General features: G+C 34.5%; 3 protein-coding genes and 3 long non-coding RNA genes across 7 annotated transcripts; 1 reads left to right on the plus strand and 5 right to left on the minus strand.

Annotated features, from left to right (window-relative positions):
* Nucleotides 1–1,824: 1,824 nt before the first annotated feature.
* LOC109585531 (uncharacterized) lies at nt 1,825–3,003 on the minus strand (the record flags this gene model as incomplete). Its single annotated transcript, XM_020001659.1, has 1 exon — nt 1,825–3,003. A coding segment is annotated over exon 1 (1,179 nt), but the record flags the coding sequence as incomplete, so codon positions are not given.
* Nucleotides 3,004–6,930: 3,927 nt separating this feature from the next.
* On the minus strand, nt 6,931–7,151 carry LOC109585543 (uncharacterized). Its single transcript, XR_002186541.1, has 3 exons — nt 7,126–7,151; nt 7,030–7,080; nt 6,931–6,976 (listed from the first exon to the last, which is right to left on the minus strand). It is a non-coding gene; the product is annotated as an uncharacterized LOC109585543 (long non-coding RNA).
* Nucleotides 7,152–8,636: 1,485 nt separating this feature from the next.
* Nucleotides 8,637–12,162, minus strand: LOC109585532 (uncharacterized). The gene is made up of 23 exons (XM_020001660.1): nt 12,084–12,162; nt 11,997–12,041; nt 11,858–11,941; nt 11,626–11,815; nt 11,498–11,576; nt 11,301–11,448; nt 11,036–11,246; nt 10,868–10,995; nt 10,753–10,818; nt 10,605–10,703; nt 10,499–10,558; nt 10,365–10,456; nt 10,230–10,311; nt 10,123–10,182; nt 10,006–10,071; nt 9,911–9,945; nt 9,777–9,865; nt 9,606–9,732; nt 9,510–9,561; nt 9,351–9,452; nt 9,198–9,302; nt 9,100–9,141; nt 8,637–8,708 (listed from the first exon to the last, which is right to left on the minus strand). Exons 8-23 carry the CDS (start codon nt 10,991–10,993, stop codon nt 8,637–8,639), a joined length of 1,275 nt encoding a protein of 424 aa, XP_019857219.1. The 5' UTR covers nt 10,994–10,995; nt 11,036–11,246; nt 11,301–11,448; nt 11,498–11,576; nt 11,626–11,815; nt 11,858–11,941; nt 11,997–12,041; nt 12,084–12,162.
* Nucleotides 12,158–13,756, minus strand: LOC109585533 (uncharacterized). The gene is made up of 11 exons (XM_020001661.1): nt 13,624–13,756; nt 13,483–13,580; nt 13,336–13,428; nt 13,218–13,286; nt 13,039–13,163; nt 12,785–12,992; nt 12,702–12,735; nt 12,556–12,653; nt 12,468–12,512; nt 12,365–12,418; nt 12,158–12,293 (listed from the first exon to the last, which is right to left on the minus strand). The coding sequence occupies exons 1-11, from the start codon at nt 13,643–13,645 to the stop codon at nt 12,246–12,248; spliced, it is 894 nt and encodes a 297-aa protein (XP_019857220.1). The 5' UTR covers nt 13,646–13,756; the 3' UTR covers nt 12,158–12,245.
* A 64-nt stretch (nt 13,757–13,820) lies between these two features.
* LOC109585542 (uncharacterized) lies at nt 13,821–14,207 on the minus strand. Of its 2 annotated transcripts, XR_002186540.1 has the most exons (4): nt 14,166–14,207; nt 14,084–14,116; nt 13,904–13,951; nt 13,821–13,854 (listed from the first exon to the last, which is right to left on the minus strand). It is a non-coding gene; the product is annotated as an uncharacterized LOC109585542 (long non-coding RNA). The 2 variants fall into 2 exon arrangements; XR_002186539.1 differs by lacking the exon at nt 14,166–14,207 and having other exon boundaries at nt 14,084–14,138.
* A 2,800-nt stretch (nt 14,208–17,007) lies between these two features.
* On the plus strand, nt 17,008–17,673 carry LOC109585539 (uncharacterized). The gene is made up of 3 exons (XR_002186538.1): nt 17,008–17,097; nt 17,472–17,605; nt 17,649–17,673. It is a non-coding gene; the product is annotated as an uncharacterized LOC109585539 (long non-coding RNA).
* The last annotated feature ends 991 nt before the right edge of the window (nt 17,674–18,664 follow it).

Genomic DNA, 18,664 nt, shown 5'->3' on the forward strand with positions numbered 1-18,664 from the left:
GCACAAAGAGGCAGAAAACTGATCAGTCATTCAAGCATAGAATTTAGGGGTGTTATAGCAGCACCTGAAAAGGTAAAAACTTCAATGTCAGACATACACTAGGCAACATGTTGCTAGCAACATTTGTCATTACTTCAAGTTGATTTTGTAAGCAAAATGCCAGAATGTTGCCAAAAATAGAAAGTTGGCAACATGTTGCTTACAAGATCAAAGTAACGACAGCAACGCCAACATGTTGCCTAGTACATAAACATTAGAGACTATAGTGGGTAATTTTTCATGGCTCTTTATTTTCGTGGCTGGTTTTTGTGGTATAGATTTAACAGGTGTCTGGCTAGGAAAATTACTTCAGTACCGGTGCATGTGTTGATCATCTTACGCGCGCCGTGGCATCAGATTGGATTGGGCGTAGACTATAACTAACACAACTGAAAAAATAGTGAGTAGATCTAGTCAGCATTTGAAAACTCAAGAGAACTGCTACATGAACCGGCGGTGCCACTTACCTCTGTGAACTCCAGAGGCTACATAATTTTCACCAATTTTTTCTAGACAATCTCTCAAGGCTTCAAAAGAAGGAGGAGGTTCTGTAACTTGACGAAACCATCCTGCTAGTACCTCTTCTAAATAACGATCTGCGTTCCGTTGATGATCAGCTTCAATGCTGTTCAATATACTCACACCAAGGCCAAGCGCACGGCCTAACTTCCTATAATTGCGAGCTGTGTCGAATTTATACTTTTGTAACAAGTGCAGCACTCTTTGTAAATCATCAATATCTGGTAAAATAATAAGTACAACTTGAAAGAGTACTGCAACCTACTCAGTCTTGACTTTCCTTCCATATCAACAAGTCAAATCTAACAGCCACTTCTCACCTCCAATTAGCTCGAGCTCACTGTCTTGCGTACGTACGTAGCATAGATAATAATACTACGCGGAACAGGATAGGAAACTGGATCACGTGACTGTTAGAGTACACGCCCCAAATATGAGACACTTAAGCAAAATAGTTTCTTATTCTTTCAAAGAAGATTTTTATGTAATTTCAAAACTATCATTGTAAACTCTAATCACCTTAGTTGCACTACTTTGACCAATCTTCATAGGTATAACTTCTAGTGTAGCATACTTGTGAAATTAATTTACCTACTCAAGTACTGGTATTATGAGACAAGTATTGTATTATGAGACAAGCATTTTATGACAAGTATTGTATTATAATATTCAGTACATATTACATTCTCCACAGTAATAATCACCATCTTTGAAATTATCAGTGTTAATACATTCCGAATGCCACCAACGATTGCATTCACCATCACACTCAATCCAAGTATGAGACTCATTCTGGTCCTCATAAGAACCAAAACATGATGGACACACATCACTTTCTACCTTTCTTCTCTTGCTACAAACAACTTCGCTTCTTTGTCTCTTTCGTAGTACTTGCTGACGTCGTGTCTCCTTACCCTCTGACCTTAATTCTTCTTTCCTCTTTCCTTTTTCTTTTCTTTCCGCTTTCTTCTTCTCTTGTTCAAAATCTTTTTGTCTTTGTCGTTCTTCTCTTTCTCTCTTCTTGTTCCTCTTAACTTCTGCTTTCTTTCTCTTTTCTTCTTCCCTAAGTTGCTTACGTTCTTCTTGAATCTTTTTCTTCTCTTTGGCTTTCCTTTTTCTCTCTTCTTGATTCTGTCATTTCTCTTCTTCCTTTCTTTTCTTCTCTTCTTCCTTTCTTTTCTTTTCTTCTTCCTTTCTTTTCTTTTCTTCTTCCTTTCTTTTCTTTTCTTCTTCCTTTCTTTTCTTTTCTTCTTCCTTTCTTTTCTTTTCTTCTTCCTTTCTTTTCTTTTCTTCTTCCTTTCTTTTTGTTTCTTCAGAGATTTCAGTAATAAAGGACTCATTTGTAATGCACCTAGCACCATCACTGTTGAACGATTTTAAGCTCACGTTTGAGACTGAAGGAACTTTAGGCAGGGAAAGGATATCAGAAAAATCTGAAATATTCGCTATTTCTGGTGTTTTATCACAATCTGATATTTCACTTGGTTCAGGTGAAAAAACTTTTGACGGAGCTAATAGTCGATCTGATATCACTCCTGGGTTAAGAGGAAAAATCCCACATTGCTTGAATCCTTTCATCACATTCATTGGCGTCAATGCTTTTGGCCATGCCAAAGACAGAAGAGATGCAAGATTTTCAGAACGAATTTTTATTCCGGGATTAGAGTGTAAAAAATCTCTGCACTCCTTATTAAAATGTGCTTTTAGACTTTTAAACACGCCAACATCTACAGGCTGAAGAATATGTGTCGAATGTGATGGAAGACAGAGAAGATGGATATTACTTTCTTTAGCTAGCTTAATGACATCTAGTGATACGTGAGAAGCATGACCATCTTCAATTATGAGTACAGGGCGTGCAGGTGGAATCGATTCAATAAAAAATTCAAACCATTCCAGAAATAATTGTTGATTTATCCACCCACTTTCGGAGCAACGAAACATAGTACCAGGTATGGCACCCTCCTTTAAGTCTTCCTTCATCCTTTTTCTTGGAAAAATCATTAGGGGAGGAATGCTCTGGCCAGAAGCATTAACACAAGTCAATACCGTATGTGTTTTTCCCCTTTCCGCTGAAGTAATTGACCATACTTTCTTATGCTTGATATCTGCTGCAACTTTGCCCGGTTTATGCACAACATTTATGCTTGTTTCATCAATATTGTATATTTGCATTGGTTTCGACAGTAGATTCAATCTGGCAAAAATACCGCCAAGTTTTTCAAAAAAATCTTTAATGACGTCATCAGTTACACTTTGAGCCCTCGCATGTGACAAAGGCTGAGGAGAACGGATACTTAGCTTATGACGACTTAAGAAATCCTGCAGCCATGATTTTCCAGCGGCACCATTTGCGAATGGGTGTGGCTTCTTTGTCTTTTCAACTATCTGAAATGCAACTCTCATAATGTCATCTCTAGACAAACCATAACCCATATCGGCCATCTTAACTATGTACTCACATCTTCTGCATCTGTCATAACTGTCTTAGGTCCAGGTCTACAATTAGTCTCGCCCCGCCCCTTCGCTTACCGCAGGTAAGCGAAGGGGCGGGGCGAGACTAGTCTACAATCTACAGCAACAGCTCCAACATGTCCAATGACTCTCCTCCTCAAAGTCTCTACAAGTACCCCATATGAAGATGAAGCCTCTCTAAGTTTCATTCCTTCTTTAACTGCTTTTACTGCTTCAGTCATACTTGTCTGCGACCAATTCTTACGTTTCTGGGTACACGTTGCTCCTCGCGTTGCTTTAGACCTTGCTTGCTTGGCCATCTTGAATGGGAGGTGTTAAGCTGTTTATGTAAATTAATACTACAGCAAGTTAATTAGGTATTTCGCGGACTATTTTTAATTGTTTTTATTTCCAGCAATTTAAAGTCACTCTATAAACAGCTTATTTCATTTTCTCATCCTAATTTATAGTCTCCACTTGATTTTTGTTTGTGTCTCATAATACCCTACTGTCTCATAATACCAGGACGTACTCTATATCCTGTAGTTAAAATGTTGCAAATTTGAAAGAGAAGGTACCTGGTTTTGTGGGACTGTAACTTACTGTGCACCAGAAGGAATCCAGAGGCAGTAATTAGTCTCACTATGTAGCCAAGGTTCTTTACCATGTTAAAAAATTCTATTTCTGGCAACATGTTGCTTACAAGATCAAAGTAACCACAAATGTTGCCAGCAACATGTTGCCTAGTGTATGCCTGGCTTTACATGTCACATCTATGTTGCTGATCATGGCAATCACAGAATTTAATCCAGACTTGACTTCATTTCTTGTGTTTAGCAGCAAAGGATCTGGTGAGGGCCAGTTTGACGAACCTTGGGGCTTAGCTATTGACAGTGATGCATGAGTTTCTTTACGTCGTCGACTCTAAAAATCACCGCATTCAAAAGTTTACGTCCAAAGGAGAATTTGTGATGGAGTTTGGCAAAACTGGAGAAGGGACTTTATCGTCTCCTGCTGGTATAACTATCAGCCACAAGAATCAGTTATATGTCACAAAGAAGGGAACTCATTCTGTTGCTGTGTTTGATACCGAGGGTCACTTTATCAATCGATTTGGTCATCATGTCAGTAATCCTGATTATTGTCTTAAATGTCCCGAGGGGATTGACTTTGACTGCAATGGACTCTTATACATTTGTGACTATTTTAATAAAAGAATAGTAGTATATTAGTTGTTATTTTTGCAAATCATGTTTGTGGTTTCAATAAGTATTTGTTGTATAAACGGTCAAACAAGCAATTGAATTTTAATTCCTGTGTTATTGATAAGATAATTTTGTTGTACTAACATTTACATGACTACTGGTTTTAAAGGGATACTCCCCACTATAAAATACTTATAGTAAGGTTCAATACCACTACTATTTACTCAAAAAACCGATACCAAATATTTGAACTTAAGAAAAATAATAGTATAAGCATTTACAAAGATACACACATGCAGCATTACAAAATCTAATAGTAGCTATATATATTAATAAAAATAGAAACAACAAAAGTTGCTTATACTAATAAAATAGAAAAGGCAAACTTTCAGTTAATAAAAACTTAGTCTGTCTTTGATGGGGCCATTAGCTTCAGCGAATCTGTAAGCAGTGTCTTGATGAGACTGGTCTAGGGTGAGCAGTCGAAGAGTGCTGTTGTCCTTTGCAAGAGCAAGTAGTATTTTTACTACCCCAGCTTCATCAAGCCTTAGGCCAAGAGCAGAGAAGTACTGTAAAATTGAGTTCCTCCGAACAACATTTGAAATAGCTTCTGCATAAGAAGCAGCACTTGTGGAGGAGAGAGGTAGTATCATTTGGCTGCTGAATTGAATTTTAAATTCTTCTAATGACTCATTAGTCAATAAGACATTGAGGATATAGCTCAAGCTGGTAGAAGGAAGAGCAACATCTGTAAGATGAAGAGCCTTAAGCCTCTGCAGCAATTGAATGATAGAATGAACACTGTCATGAGATAAAGGTGTCCTGTTGATGTGGAGATACGTTATTGATTCTGGCAGTTGTAACAAAATGGCAGAAGTGGAATCAACAAAAGCATCATGCAATGAGAGGATAGCTTGTTGAATTTGAATTTCCTTGCATGTTTTAAGAGAAGGGGCTGTTAGACTAATCTCTGAATCCGACTCAGAAATGCTTTCTACAAGTATGTATGAAGCAAAACAACTTTGTGAATGGCATACAAAAGTACAAACCTGTATGGGGATCATATTTTTGCTGTTGTGACATTGGTGGTGTGTGTTGGCTTGTGGTTTCCTCTTTGATAGTGGCTTCCTTGTGTATAGGATTATTTGAATCTAAAAAGTACAATAATCACATCAATAGTATACATATATAATATGGCTAACATACCACTAGTTGTAATATTCCTTCTTTTTTCTACACTTAACATTTCTCGGAGAATTCCAGCCTCCACTTCAGTTTTAGCTAACTGCTGCAATGTAGTCTCACTCAATGCTGTAATTTCATATAATTTCTAAAACATGAATTTATTATATCTACCCGTTTTTTGCTGTAGAGCTTTGACCAAAGCCTTGTTTTGATTTTCCAAACCTAATTATAATTTTAAAATATTCAAACAGTTAATTCAATAGCCATACTGTTATATTCTTTTTGGTTGTATGCTTTATTCTGTTCCAGCTGACAACTCAATAATGAAATTTTTTCTTGAAAAATTTCAATTTCTTTTTGTTCTTCACTCGTCTTTTCTTCCAGGTCCCCTGTAACAAAGATAATTTTTAGGCAATTCACACAAAACTTTACTTGTTCCATGAATAATAGATTGTAAGTATTCATTCTCTTGTATTGTCATTCTTAGTATTTTGTCTTTCATTTGCAATTTTTCTTTTAAACAAGATTCTTAAAATTGATAGGAAAATCATTATCTTTTCTCAAAAAATATTAAATTTTATCACCATTGTTTTGAAATTCCTTGATACGTCCTATGATGATAACAGAAACGCCATTATATTTACAGTACATAATAAATATAATAAAATGCACCTTTCTTCTCCTGAAGTTCCTCTTCTAGTGATGTGACTTTTCTTTTAAATTTTCATTATCTATACACAATGACTGACAGTCATGCATTATGCATCAACACATACCTTCTTCAAGATCTATAATAAAATGACAAAATGTCATTTTAGTCGTTGCATAATTTTTGACTGACCAGCAATTTTTGTTTGAAGCTCCTTAATACTTTTAAATAATGTCTTGTTTGTTTTTTCCAGTTCCGAGTTTCTTTCTTCTAATGCATCTATTCTCTCCATTAATGTTTGGATTGTCTGTATAAGATAACAAATATGTAGTATTTTAAAGTAGGTGAATGTTTACCTCGTCATAAAGGAATTCATCATATACTGAAAGGTACCCAACAGTGATTGTTTTTATTTGCTTCATTCTACAAAAAGAAAACTTTTTTAATATTCTATCAATCACTATTGTGGCATAAACAGGAGGAAAATAACAAACTATGCCTTCTTCATCAATGCTATGCCATCTTACTACATCTTCAAAAAGGTTACCAAATATATTTGAGAGCATATTCTCTGTTGCAGCAAATGACTTGTCAGGATCATACGTCATGGCTATAGAAAGCGTTTCCACTGTTGTAAGGCAACATGGTTCTTCAAAAGGAATGCTACAGAGTGCTTGTTTTCTAAGGTCATTTTTTAACTGCCCAATATTCTTCATTGCTATTCTACTCTTAACTTCAGATGCAATTTCTTCAAGTAGACTAGTACTCAATATTGTGGTTTCTCTTTCTACTATTGCCATGCAATCATAAACAGATGATATTTTAATGCAATAGCGGCGACATTTAAGAACTGATATCAGCTTTGAGAGGTATGCTCCTGAGCTTTTTACTCTTTTTTCTATATCTTTGATGCTACTTCCAATAACTGTTCGTAAAACAAAAGAATTAAATATGTAAAACAACTCATAAACTGTCTACCTTCACAACAAAACTGGTCAAAATTAGCTTCAGATTGTTTAAAAGCAGCAGCTAAATAATTATAAATATTTATTTCAAAAAATTTACATAACTTACTGCAATCTTTTTCAATGTCATTACCAAGATCTTCATTTCCGGTATGCTTACATATCCTAGCAAATATCAGAAGTATGCTATGATCTTGGCTGATGGAAAGCTCAATTTCAGCCAAGAGCACATAAAGACGGGTTTCATATGCTATCTGCTTTTTTGTTATTTTGTCGAGATTATCATCATTCAATATTTCCTCCTCATTCAGCAATCTAGCAATATCTTCAAGTTCATTAAGGTACTTAAGTTGCTCTTCACGTAATTTGAAAATATTAACAGCATGTTCCTCATTAGTGGCATCAGGATCCCATGTACTATCGTACGTGCATGTACCACAAGTTTCTATCATGAGATTGAATTATAATTACAATAATACACAACAATATTTACAGATATTAATTTATACATAAATGTTATTTAAATTATAGAGCATTATAGTGGTAAACATGTTGTGTTTATGTGTCTACAGTATCAACTACACAAAACTAAACAAACTTTCGCGATAAATTGCATAACACTTTCACTGTTTTCATTTAATCTAATGAAAAGTTGGCGATAAACTTTACTTTAAAACTATGTGCCCAAACAGTGCACAGTCGACCAGGTGTCAATGCATGCATATATTGTCATATTATATGTATAATGTTGTATCACCCCAGTGAGGGATATATGACGTTTATAATCACTAAGCCCAAGGGCCGTGGCCCGATGACTTAGTGATTATACATTGTAAATGTGACATATCCCTCACTGGTTAATTTATTTCCTGCCTGTGGCTAAAAAACTTTTCTACTGCGCATGAGCAATGACTTTAAAACATGGTGACACAGGTGAAAGAAAGCCACAAGACTATACTAAAAGAAGGGAGAGATCAGCCAGATGGCAGAAAACGTTGATTTAAATTCCGCTCTTACTCCAAAGAAAAGATTGTCTTTGTCATTGAAAAAAAAAGGACCAGCAAACGTTTTGGGGGACTGTTCCAAATCAAAGTGTTAGGCTGTTAGCTATAATAACTGTGCATTAAATATGTATCAGACTGGGCCACTTCCAATGATGGGTTATCCACCTTTTTGGTCCATTTCCAGCACATCTAATGCCCACTTGGCCTCAAGTTCCCCCTTATGATCCCAATTTTCCACCTCAAGTTCCACTATATGAACAATGGAAAGATGGTGACTCTAAGTAACTGCAAACTGTCATTCAAACAATGGATGCAATTTAACTATAATTCTTCTTGTCTTAATCAATCTTTATTTAATCAGTTCATTTCTTCAACCACTACCAGGGCACAAACATCAAAGCAATTTATACATGTATTTTACCGTATAGCGTAAAATTTACTCCATTGAAGTTAGCAGCACATTTTGCAGCATCACATTCTTCTAAAACCACAAAAATGTGCTGCTGCACAAGTGCAAACCACAGGAATGTACTGCTGCAAAATACTAATTAATACCCGTATCTAGTAATAGCTTGAGTAATAGCGGGCATACTATATCAATTTCATTGACCTCCGCTTAAACCATGACTAAAATAACCATGTTGTCTTGCCTATAGTATGGTGTTTGTTTATATCTATCTTTTATGCACTAATTTTTTTAAATTTAACAATTAATTTTACTATGATTACAGTTTTTACTTTAAATACATAATATAATACATTATTAATTCAAAAATTATTATTATATTGGCAATTTTTCATTTTTAAGCTGCTGCAGAACCATTTCAACTGCATTATCATATGTGACCATAATTGACAAAAGGTACCTTATGGCAGGTAGTGAAATTTGTCTTTCTAGCCTAAGAAATCCAACTTCCTGAGCCCCAGTTATCATAAAATTACTCCACAGGATGCAAAAAGTTACCATGAAACTTTTAGAAACAATGATTGTCTAACAAAGCACTCACAGGTTGATATTTTCCATTATAACTATCAATTTTAAAATCCGCCATAAGGGCCCTTTTGTCAATTATGGTCACATATGTTAAATTAGCCTTAGCCATTGTTAGCAATGTGAGAACCTATAAGAAAGCAATAAAGCAATTAACAATGATACATGTCTATATCTGTGGTGTACCTCTGGCCACAGAAAGTTTCTTACAACTAAGCTCATTATTGCAATCTCCTTTTCCTTCTTTGTTTCCATTTCCAGCCCCATGAGGAAATGGAAAATTTCATCAACCTTCAGAGAAAATGAGTTTCCAATTCACTGTTGCATGTATATATTTACCATATCAAATTGTTCTATTGGCCACACCATCCTTTCCCACTTTGCATTTACATTTTGATATATGCTGGCAATCTCTCCTTTACACAGTTGCTTTAATTTCAGCTGTGAAGCATTCAATGATAATTTCAAACAGTTCACATTATTATGATAAATGCTTACCTCATGTTTTTTAATGTGTTCTCTGATAAATTTTCTACTGAGTGAAGTGTTTCTGTTGCATTATTATTAGATGGATGTTATATGAAAGAAACTTACTCATCTGATAAAACTTCCCTATTGATGTAAGGATACCATTGTATAAAATAACTCTCTCTAGCTGCATCATTGAAAGTGGGCATTAGAAGTCCATCCTCTTTTGGATTAATGTCATGTATATTTATGACTATTTTCTTTGAAGTTATCAATAATAGCCACTGCAAAAATTACCAGAGCCTTCTTCTTTTTCTGTTATTTGTTTCATAATCTCTTCTACTTTACCAAAAAAATTGCTGTCATGAATTTCTGCAACTGATGATCTATAAGCAAATGGGAATTACATTATTATAGTAAAGTCTAATTACATCTTTTCCAATATCCACATATTGTAATTTTTAACCTGCAAAAAGTTAATATAGACAATAATGAGCTTATGCAAGTATAGACTAGATCTATATACCTCAATTTCAAAACTCAAAGAATTTGTAGTTACTTCATGATACAATCCTAATAGTCTTCCAGTGTACTAATGTACAGAAGGACAGCATATAAAGTTATATCCTAGTGTGCATTATACCTGACAAAGTGAATAGTTTTTTATTCTATCAATATAATTTATCTCATCATAACCATATTCCTTTAGAAGCATTTTAATATAAATTTTTTTATATAATATCATTATACCTTTATTTCTTTCACAGTCCAACAACTTAATCTTACTTGCTTATGGCTTTCCTTATTGCAGAACCAAGTTGCTAAAGCTTTTCTGATAATTTCATAAATCTTATATTATTATTATGATAAATCATCACAATATACCTGAATGCACTTGTTAGAGCTATTATCTTACTATTGTCTGTCCTTTCAATTACATCATATACAGTAATTTCTTTTTCAGATAGCTTTGCAAACTGTTATGTTGTAAGTTAAATGTTTTTTAATCAGTTCCTTACCAAAAGAACTCCTTCCCAAAAAGCTGGACATAAGACTAATCTAATGCCTTTATAAGAATTCTATGTTATGTACATAATAAGAATAATAGCAATAATAATTCCTCACTGTAATATCATTGCAGGGATTATATTTATCATTGTATTTGTGTCTCATATATAATTCCAGATCAGCACTGGATACAATCTCTGCATACCCATCCACATTCTACATGAAATAAATGCATAACATAGAATAGAAAGCATTAAGTTCTCACTGTGTTAAAATTGTCATAATTATCATTTCTGATTTTGGCCATTGCCTTAATGTAGAACAATGCTGCCTGCAGACATATTTTAAGTGCCATTAAAAATTAATTTTAAAATGATTACCTTTGTAGATAATGTAGCTCTACTTAACTCAATTATATCATTGCAAGTCAAAAAATATGTGTTTTGATCTAGTGACATTGCAATTTTGCTACCAGAATTAACACTGTTTTCTTTGGGTGTAGTCATACCTGTTATAGTAGTTATTATTATATAGAAATTAAAGTATACCTGTTTTGGCAGGTTGTTCCTTATGTTTCACCTTAGACTTAAGTGACTTAAAGTCTACTTGAGGAAGTTCATCTTCATCACTACTAAAGCTATGACTGTTTGCCTTTTTTTCTTCATTTTCTACTAAATCAATTTTTTTAGTTTTAGAACCTATTTTGTAAGGCTCAGTCAAAGCATTATAAAGATAGTTTCGTCCTGCTGGGATTTCAGTCTAAAAAGTAAAGTATGTGACTCATCAAATTTATGACTTTATAAATGCACATACATAGTCAAATTTGAATGTGGATTTTTCTATAAAAAGTTTTGCTGCCTATGATGTTTCTTAAGTTATTGTTAAAGTATGACTATAGTTATACCATGCAGACCATGACACCACAATTATCTGAGTTTTGTTGTTGAGGAAAACCACACATCTATCAAATGTTATTACATGGTTTGCAGTTTTGTTGTAGACTGCCTTACCTTTCCATCACAGTATGACCATTTAGTCTTTTCAGGAAGTGTAGCACTTTCCTCTTTTGCTTCCATGCATATATAATACCTATAAACGAATATATATTTTCAATTATGTAATTTATAATTTCTCTCACCATATCAAGTTAATCACTTTGTAATTTTCTCTGTGTAGGGAGTCAAAGTAATAAATAATCTGTTCTGCCATATCTACAATCTAAGTATTGTGTAATATATAAAATGCCCAACATCACTTACTACCAATGACCAATGGCAGTCGCTGTGGACTGGTATCATGACAGCCTCTTTTTGTAGTAAATGAATTCTCTATGTGTATCATTACAATTTTACTTTTTCATATTAACAAACTTGTCTGCACTTGACACCTTTAAATCCTTGGGCTATTAATTTAGGTAAAAATGTTGCATCCTTGCAGGCAATGTTTATGCTCTTCTATTAATTGATTGAACAAAATATCACATGTGTCATACATGGTGATCACACCAACCTTTTCTGCCTCTAATTTCAAAAGCTGCAAATAGTCCGAAATAGCCTATCAAATTCCTAACTCTGACATGAAAAATAAATTATCTACCTCTGTAGTCAACCACTGGCCATTCAACACTCTCTGGTAATGCTGATACTTGCAATCAGGAATAATATGCTCATTGTACTATATTTTGGAATTATTTATAAAATACCAATCACAATTGAAGGTGCATGAATGTTACATCATTTTAGACTGATTGGATGGAGTCTATAAACATACCATCTGTTCTTCATTATTTTCCATGAAAGAGTGTGTCTGAAGTAAAGAAATGATTATAATGCCGGAATATTCTTTTTAATTCTAATCATATTTTACAAAAAGGATACCTTTTCCCATTTATTTGGAATACAATCCGACTCTTGCATATGGTTTATAAGAACCTATAATTTATTATACAGGTTCATAGACTGTGGTATCTAAATGATTGACCTGTGAATGATGTTCCATGCAGTAAACTCCCAGGACTGAATTCTTCTATTTATAAATTGAAGCAAATCATGTACATGATTGATCATACCTGATTGAACCGACTGTTTACATTTGCTTTTGTCACTCTTGTGACATTCATATCATCATAGACAATCCAGCCATCATTATCACGTACATTTACCTTAACTATATTGGCCCATATCATAGAACATACAGCCTATTAAAGTTTCTTACAATGTCCTTCTTTGACTGAGTTTCCAGTGTGAACCTATAAAGGCATGCATCATGTTAAATTTATGATAATAGCTAAAACTCACTGCCAATGCTTGTAGCTTGTATGTTCCAGCAATGGCTTTACCCTCAAGTGACGGAGTGTCACAAATTAGAATAGGCTTTTGCAATTTAGAATTGCTGTCAGGTTTAGTTCTGTTAATGGCAACAAATAAATTATTGGGGAGATTTATAATGTCGGATAACACTGTGAAAGGTGTCCTGTCACCATCAGCAGATTTACAATTGCAAAGCCTACACAATGTGATGTATCAATTGTAATAAGCTTGTATCAAAATACTTTGCTCTTGTACAAGTTTGAAGTAGCTCCTCCAACCTTAATGAAAGTATGTCCTGAACAGAGCTACTTTCATTTCTTTCAATAGAACAATTGATAACATCAATTTCATCAATTTCTGTCACTTGCTAAAAATGACAATAATTATATGAAAATATGCAAGACCAAAAAAAAATTATTACTTTCTTGCAATTACTACACGTCTTTTTTCTCTCAATGATAATATTTGTCAAGTGAATTGCCTGCAGTAGCTGTTTACATAATTTAAATCAATTATATTTAGCTTTTCTTTTTACTAACATTAGAGGGTAGGTCTCGAAGGAGCCAACTAATACTTTCAACAATGTCATTATCTTTGAAAGTGTCTGCCTTATTTCCAGCACCCATTTCAATCTAAATTCAATTCCTTGTAATAATTATTCAACATTTTCTATTTTTTTCACTCACAGCTATTTCTGTCACATCTCCAATTTGTCCTCGTGCAAGCTGGTCATGCACAGATAAGTATGCTTTTTGTATTGCATTTAATTGATAGCTTGGGATGCCTTAATCAAAAATGAGTATATTGATTAATTTAATACAACTAACCTTGCATGAGAAGGGGCACCATGGTCACCTCGAGTATCTGAATAGCTGATGCCAACCAGCACACTCTGATTGCTTGGTTGTTTCTGATGCAACTATTTGGTGTTCTGCGGAGTGACAATGGAGCTCTGGCAAAACCAGTCTATATACAACACATACAATAAGAAATATTCAACCACATCACTAACAATTTGTTTTTTCTTGTTTTGTGGGCTTTTTGCTTTGTAGCTATGGCTGAATTAAATAAAATTAAAAGTTGATTTCAAATGAAGTTAATGCTTACGCATCAGTCTCAGTAAGATCAATTACAGCATCAATAGGTTGCATCATCCTTGGGTACAAAAAACAAAGTTTATATATAGCAGACATTAATAACACTACTTTCCTTGCAGATATAGTACAAATTATGCATGCACTAAAATGCATATTAGAGTGTGTACAAGTAAATATGCAATGTACATACCTGTCTGGTTCGTTCATATCTTGCAAAGGAATTCTGAAAAATTATAAAAGTACCATACAATAGAATAAAATGAAAAACAAACTTATTATTATTGTCAATCAACTTAGGCTGATACTCCAGAGCCCTTTTACAGGAAATAATTTTATTTGAACAAGTGTACAATTTCACTTACATAAAAGAAAATTTTCTTTCTGGTGGCTTCTGAAAGTGGCCGCAAATTTTTTCATTGTTACCTTTCTTCCTTTTTTTCCCCCATTTCTCTGTTAGAGGTTTTATTTTCCTTAACTGAACCTTGTCATATTAGAACACAACAGTGTATATGGATATAACTAATTAAAAGCATATTCTCACCTCCATAAGATTTTTCTTCTTGTGAGAAATGGTGTCTATGAAGGAAAGTTGTCTTCCAAGCAATAATTCCCAATGACTTTTAATAAAAACATCCGGTCTAAGCCTATGCTGTGGGTGATCTTGTTGCTTCAATATAAAATTCCAAGCCTCCACTGTACCAGATGTTCTGTTTTTCCCTTCTTCTGATGATGAAAAAATTAGATGCATAATAAATTTTTCTAACCTCTTAAAATGCAAGTCCAAAAAGGTACCATGTGTAGCCACTTTGATTCCATCATTTCTAGCCATTTTGGCTGATAAAGCTTATTGGGAATGCCACTTTCAAAAGTATTATCGGGAATGTTCATTAGTTTTTTCTTAAAATATGCTAGAAATGGTTTCTTACATTGTGACAGAATTTGTTCTTCTTCTGAATAATCAATAACTGTATCATCTTCCAATCCCGCAATGCTACATTCATCTGAATTGTTGTCTCCAGTTGACTGCAGGTCTGTATTAGCTTCCTTTATGCCAAGTCTATTCAAAGCTTCTTGCAGAAAAATAATAGACTTATTAAAAGAATCACTCTGAGTTTTAGAAGTAAATACAACTGTGCAATGTTGAATGGCAAATTCAAATTCCTTCAAAGAATAACAATTCATCAGCAATGAAAAGCAATACATGGCAAATTGGTAGCAATCCTTTTTACTACTACATAAATATAGGTAAGAGAAATTACAGAATAAATTACATTTTATGCAAACAAATAAGTCAACTTACAATAACTTTTGCATTTCAGATTTAGCAGAATGCATGACATGGCTAATGCAGGCAACCACAGTTGTTTTCTTGTCATCTTCCTCTGATTGAGATTTAGTGGCAATACGAAAACACCTGTGCAGGTAGTCACTGAGTGTCTCCATGTTAAAGACTTTCAGTATACTGAGTAGCAGAACAAGGCTGCGATCAATGACTAGGCACTTTGGCTGTATTACCCCAGAATAACCATATAATTTTCCCTCATATCTTCTGAAGTCAGTCAAAAAGTGGGATATGGCCATGACTGTGTGCTCTGTGGTAATTAATTCTGCCACAGCAACTGGTGGACAAGAGTTTAATTGATGACTCATGACTAGTGAATAATAGAGGCATGTGCAACCCTCATAATCAGTTCCACTTAAACTTACTATGGTGCCTGTAGCATCTAAATAAAGCGTCTGCTCTGGTGCAATAGTGTGGTATATGTGTAGCCCTTCCTCAGAGAAAAAAGATACATTAAAAGGTTTTGCTGTTACCCTGCGAATGAAGCCATTATTGCATCGTTTGTCATTGCTGAGTTCTTTATCAAGCATCATCAATGAAGTAATCAAGTCAAAATGTGGCTGCTCCTCTTTATTAGCTTCTGATGATATTTTTTGAAATACATATGGCGAACTGCCAACTTTGTCTCTTTTACCAGATTGTAGCTCATTCAAACTTAACCCACTAAAATTACGATGATAATGTGTTGATGGCTTAGTATGTTTCAGTTCACGTTTTAAGACCCCTCTCTTGATTCCTTTAATGTGACGTGACTTTCTTTCATCCATCACATGTTTCACATATGCATGGCTGAATGATATCTGAACTGTAAGACATCTTGGTGGGCATTTGATATCAAAAGCAATGATTTTGACAGTGAAGGAAATGGGACAAGTGGAAAAAGTGCATCTTCCAAAGCATCTGAAACAGTATTGGGATTTTTTTTCCCGTTTGTGGCTTTCTTTGATCCAATGATTTTTCATTGCAAATGAACAATATGGATTGTGCTTTTCAAGTAACAAAACGATGGGACTATGCCAGTCATGACTTTTAAGCCTTGACCATTGCTCAATTTGCAATGTATCAGTCGGCGTTTGAACAATTAAAGAAATAAAAAATTGGGAATCACCTTGGTCATTTTTATTTGATAGTGCCTAAGCATCTTTTTCAAGTAATGTGATGGACAGAAAAACACTGTACCTTCTCAGTCCATGGCGATTGAATATTTATGGAATCGTGCTCTTCTTCTGTACCGTTGACAATGTTAGCAGATGATAGAAAAAGCCTTCTTTGTGAATCATCTGGTATATATTAATAAACTACAACAAGGAGTTAAGTAATGCAAACCTTCTTCATAAATTCTTTCCTCAACTTCTAACACAGTGCAGTTTTGGCACTTATAACATTCCATGTTTGTTATTACTTGTTCACTCAAATCAATACAACCATAGTGGAACCATTTGGAGCAGTAGTCACACATAATCATGTTGCTGTAAATAGTATATATAATTCTTCTAAATAGTGACCTCAGTATACATAGATCTACCTCACATCCTTGCCTTTCTTTTGACATTGATCTATGCAATGGACTTCTTCATATGGTGAGTAGGCTATAATGTGAGACTGAAAGAATAGTGATGTTATAGCATTATTAGTATTAATTAATTTTGATTGTAATACAGAAGGTTGTAAACATCTTTTGCAAGGAAAAGAAAAAGCGGGAAAAATTTAAGAGGGCGGAGTTTTATCATAATAAATTAATAAACCATTAGATTGACCACACCCATAAAAAATTAAAAATGGCGGAAAAAGCTAATCCATCAAAAATGCCCTGGCTGGAGTTGGGCTATCTTCTCACTCATAAGTTTATTTCTTCTACTGAGGTATTATAATCATAATTATCATGTGTCAATTTTCTATTACATTGAAGTTAATCAACTTCCTTTTTTTGGACCTTTCACTTTCATTTAATATATTAAAGTACACTGCTACCAATTACTTATGGGAGCTTTTACTGGGTTATTTTGGTTGTGTTAACTGGTGTGTTTCCTCTGTTCAGACCCCGGCCATGAGGACGGGGTCTGAATATGCTTGCAGGCTAAGAGCTAGATTTATTTTATTTATTTTAATGTTATCTAAACAATGTCAATTGATGGTGCATGTTCGCCCCTTCAATTTTGACATTCACATATGCAATAACTACATATAGCTGCAATAAAAGATTGAAAATTTGACAAGTATTTATTATGCATTGTAGTCATGAGCTTACCTTATCTTCTTCTTGTTCCATGATGGTGTGTACGACTGAGACACTCTCTTGATCCTAATGCATATAAGGACGAAAGCGGTTTTAAAGAAACAAATCCTCTTATTTATGGAGAAGTGCAACAGGTAGAGACACAAAATATCGACTAATGTATGTATCTTAATGTAGGGAACGACATTTCGGATACGATGAGGGTGGGTGGAGTCCACACGCCCATAAATATGGACGAAAGCGGTTTTAAAGGAACAAATCCTCTTATTTATGGAGAAGTGCAACAGGTACAGACATTTAATATCGACTAATGTATGTATCTTAATGTAGGGAACGACATTTCGGATACGATGAAGGTGGGTGGAGTCCACACGCCCATAAATAAGGACGAAAGCGGTTTTAAAATGACAAATCCTCTTATTTATGGAGAAGTGCAACAGGTACAGACATTTAATATCGACTAATGTATGTATCTTAATGTAGGGAATGACATTTCGGATACGATGAAGGTGGGTGGAGTCCACACGCCCATAAATAAGGACGAAAGCGGTTTTAAAATGACAAATCCTCTTATTTATGGAGAAGTGCAACAGGTAGAGACACAAAATATCGACTAATGTATGTATCTTAATGTAGGGAACGACATTTCGGATGCGATGAAGGTGGGTGGAGTCCACACGCCCATAAATAAGGACGAAAGCAGTTTTAAAGAAACAAATCCTCTTATTTATGGAGAAGTGCAACAGTTAGAGACACAAAATATCGACTAATGTATGTATCTTAATGTAGTGAACGACATTTCGGATACGATGAAGGTGGGTGGAATCCACACGCCCATAAATAAGGACGAAAGCAGTTTTAAAGAAACAAATCCTCTTATTTATGGAGAAATGCAACAGGTACAGACATTTAATATCGACTAATGTATGTATCTTAATGTAGTGAACGACATTTCGGATACGATGAAGGTGGGTGGAGTCCACACGCCCATAAATAAGGACGAAAGCGGTTTTAAAATGACAAATCCTCTTATTTATGAAGAAGTGCAACAGGTAGAGACACAAAATATCGACTAATGTATGTATCTTAATGTAGGAAACGACATTTCGGATACGGTGAGGGTGGGTGAAGCCCACACGCCCATAAATAAGGACGAAAGCGGTTTTAAAGGAACAAATCCTCTTATTTATGGA

This window comes from Amphimedon queenslandica, unplaced genomic scaffold (genome assembly GCF_000090795.2).
Source record: "Amphimedon queenslandica unplaced genomic scaffold, v1.1 AMPQUscaffold_13049, whole genome shotgun sequence".
Classification (NCBI taxonomy): domain Eukaryota; kingdom Metazoa; phylum Porifera; class Demospongiae; order Haplosclerida; family Niphatidae; genus Amphimedon; species Amphimedon queenslandica.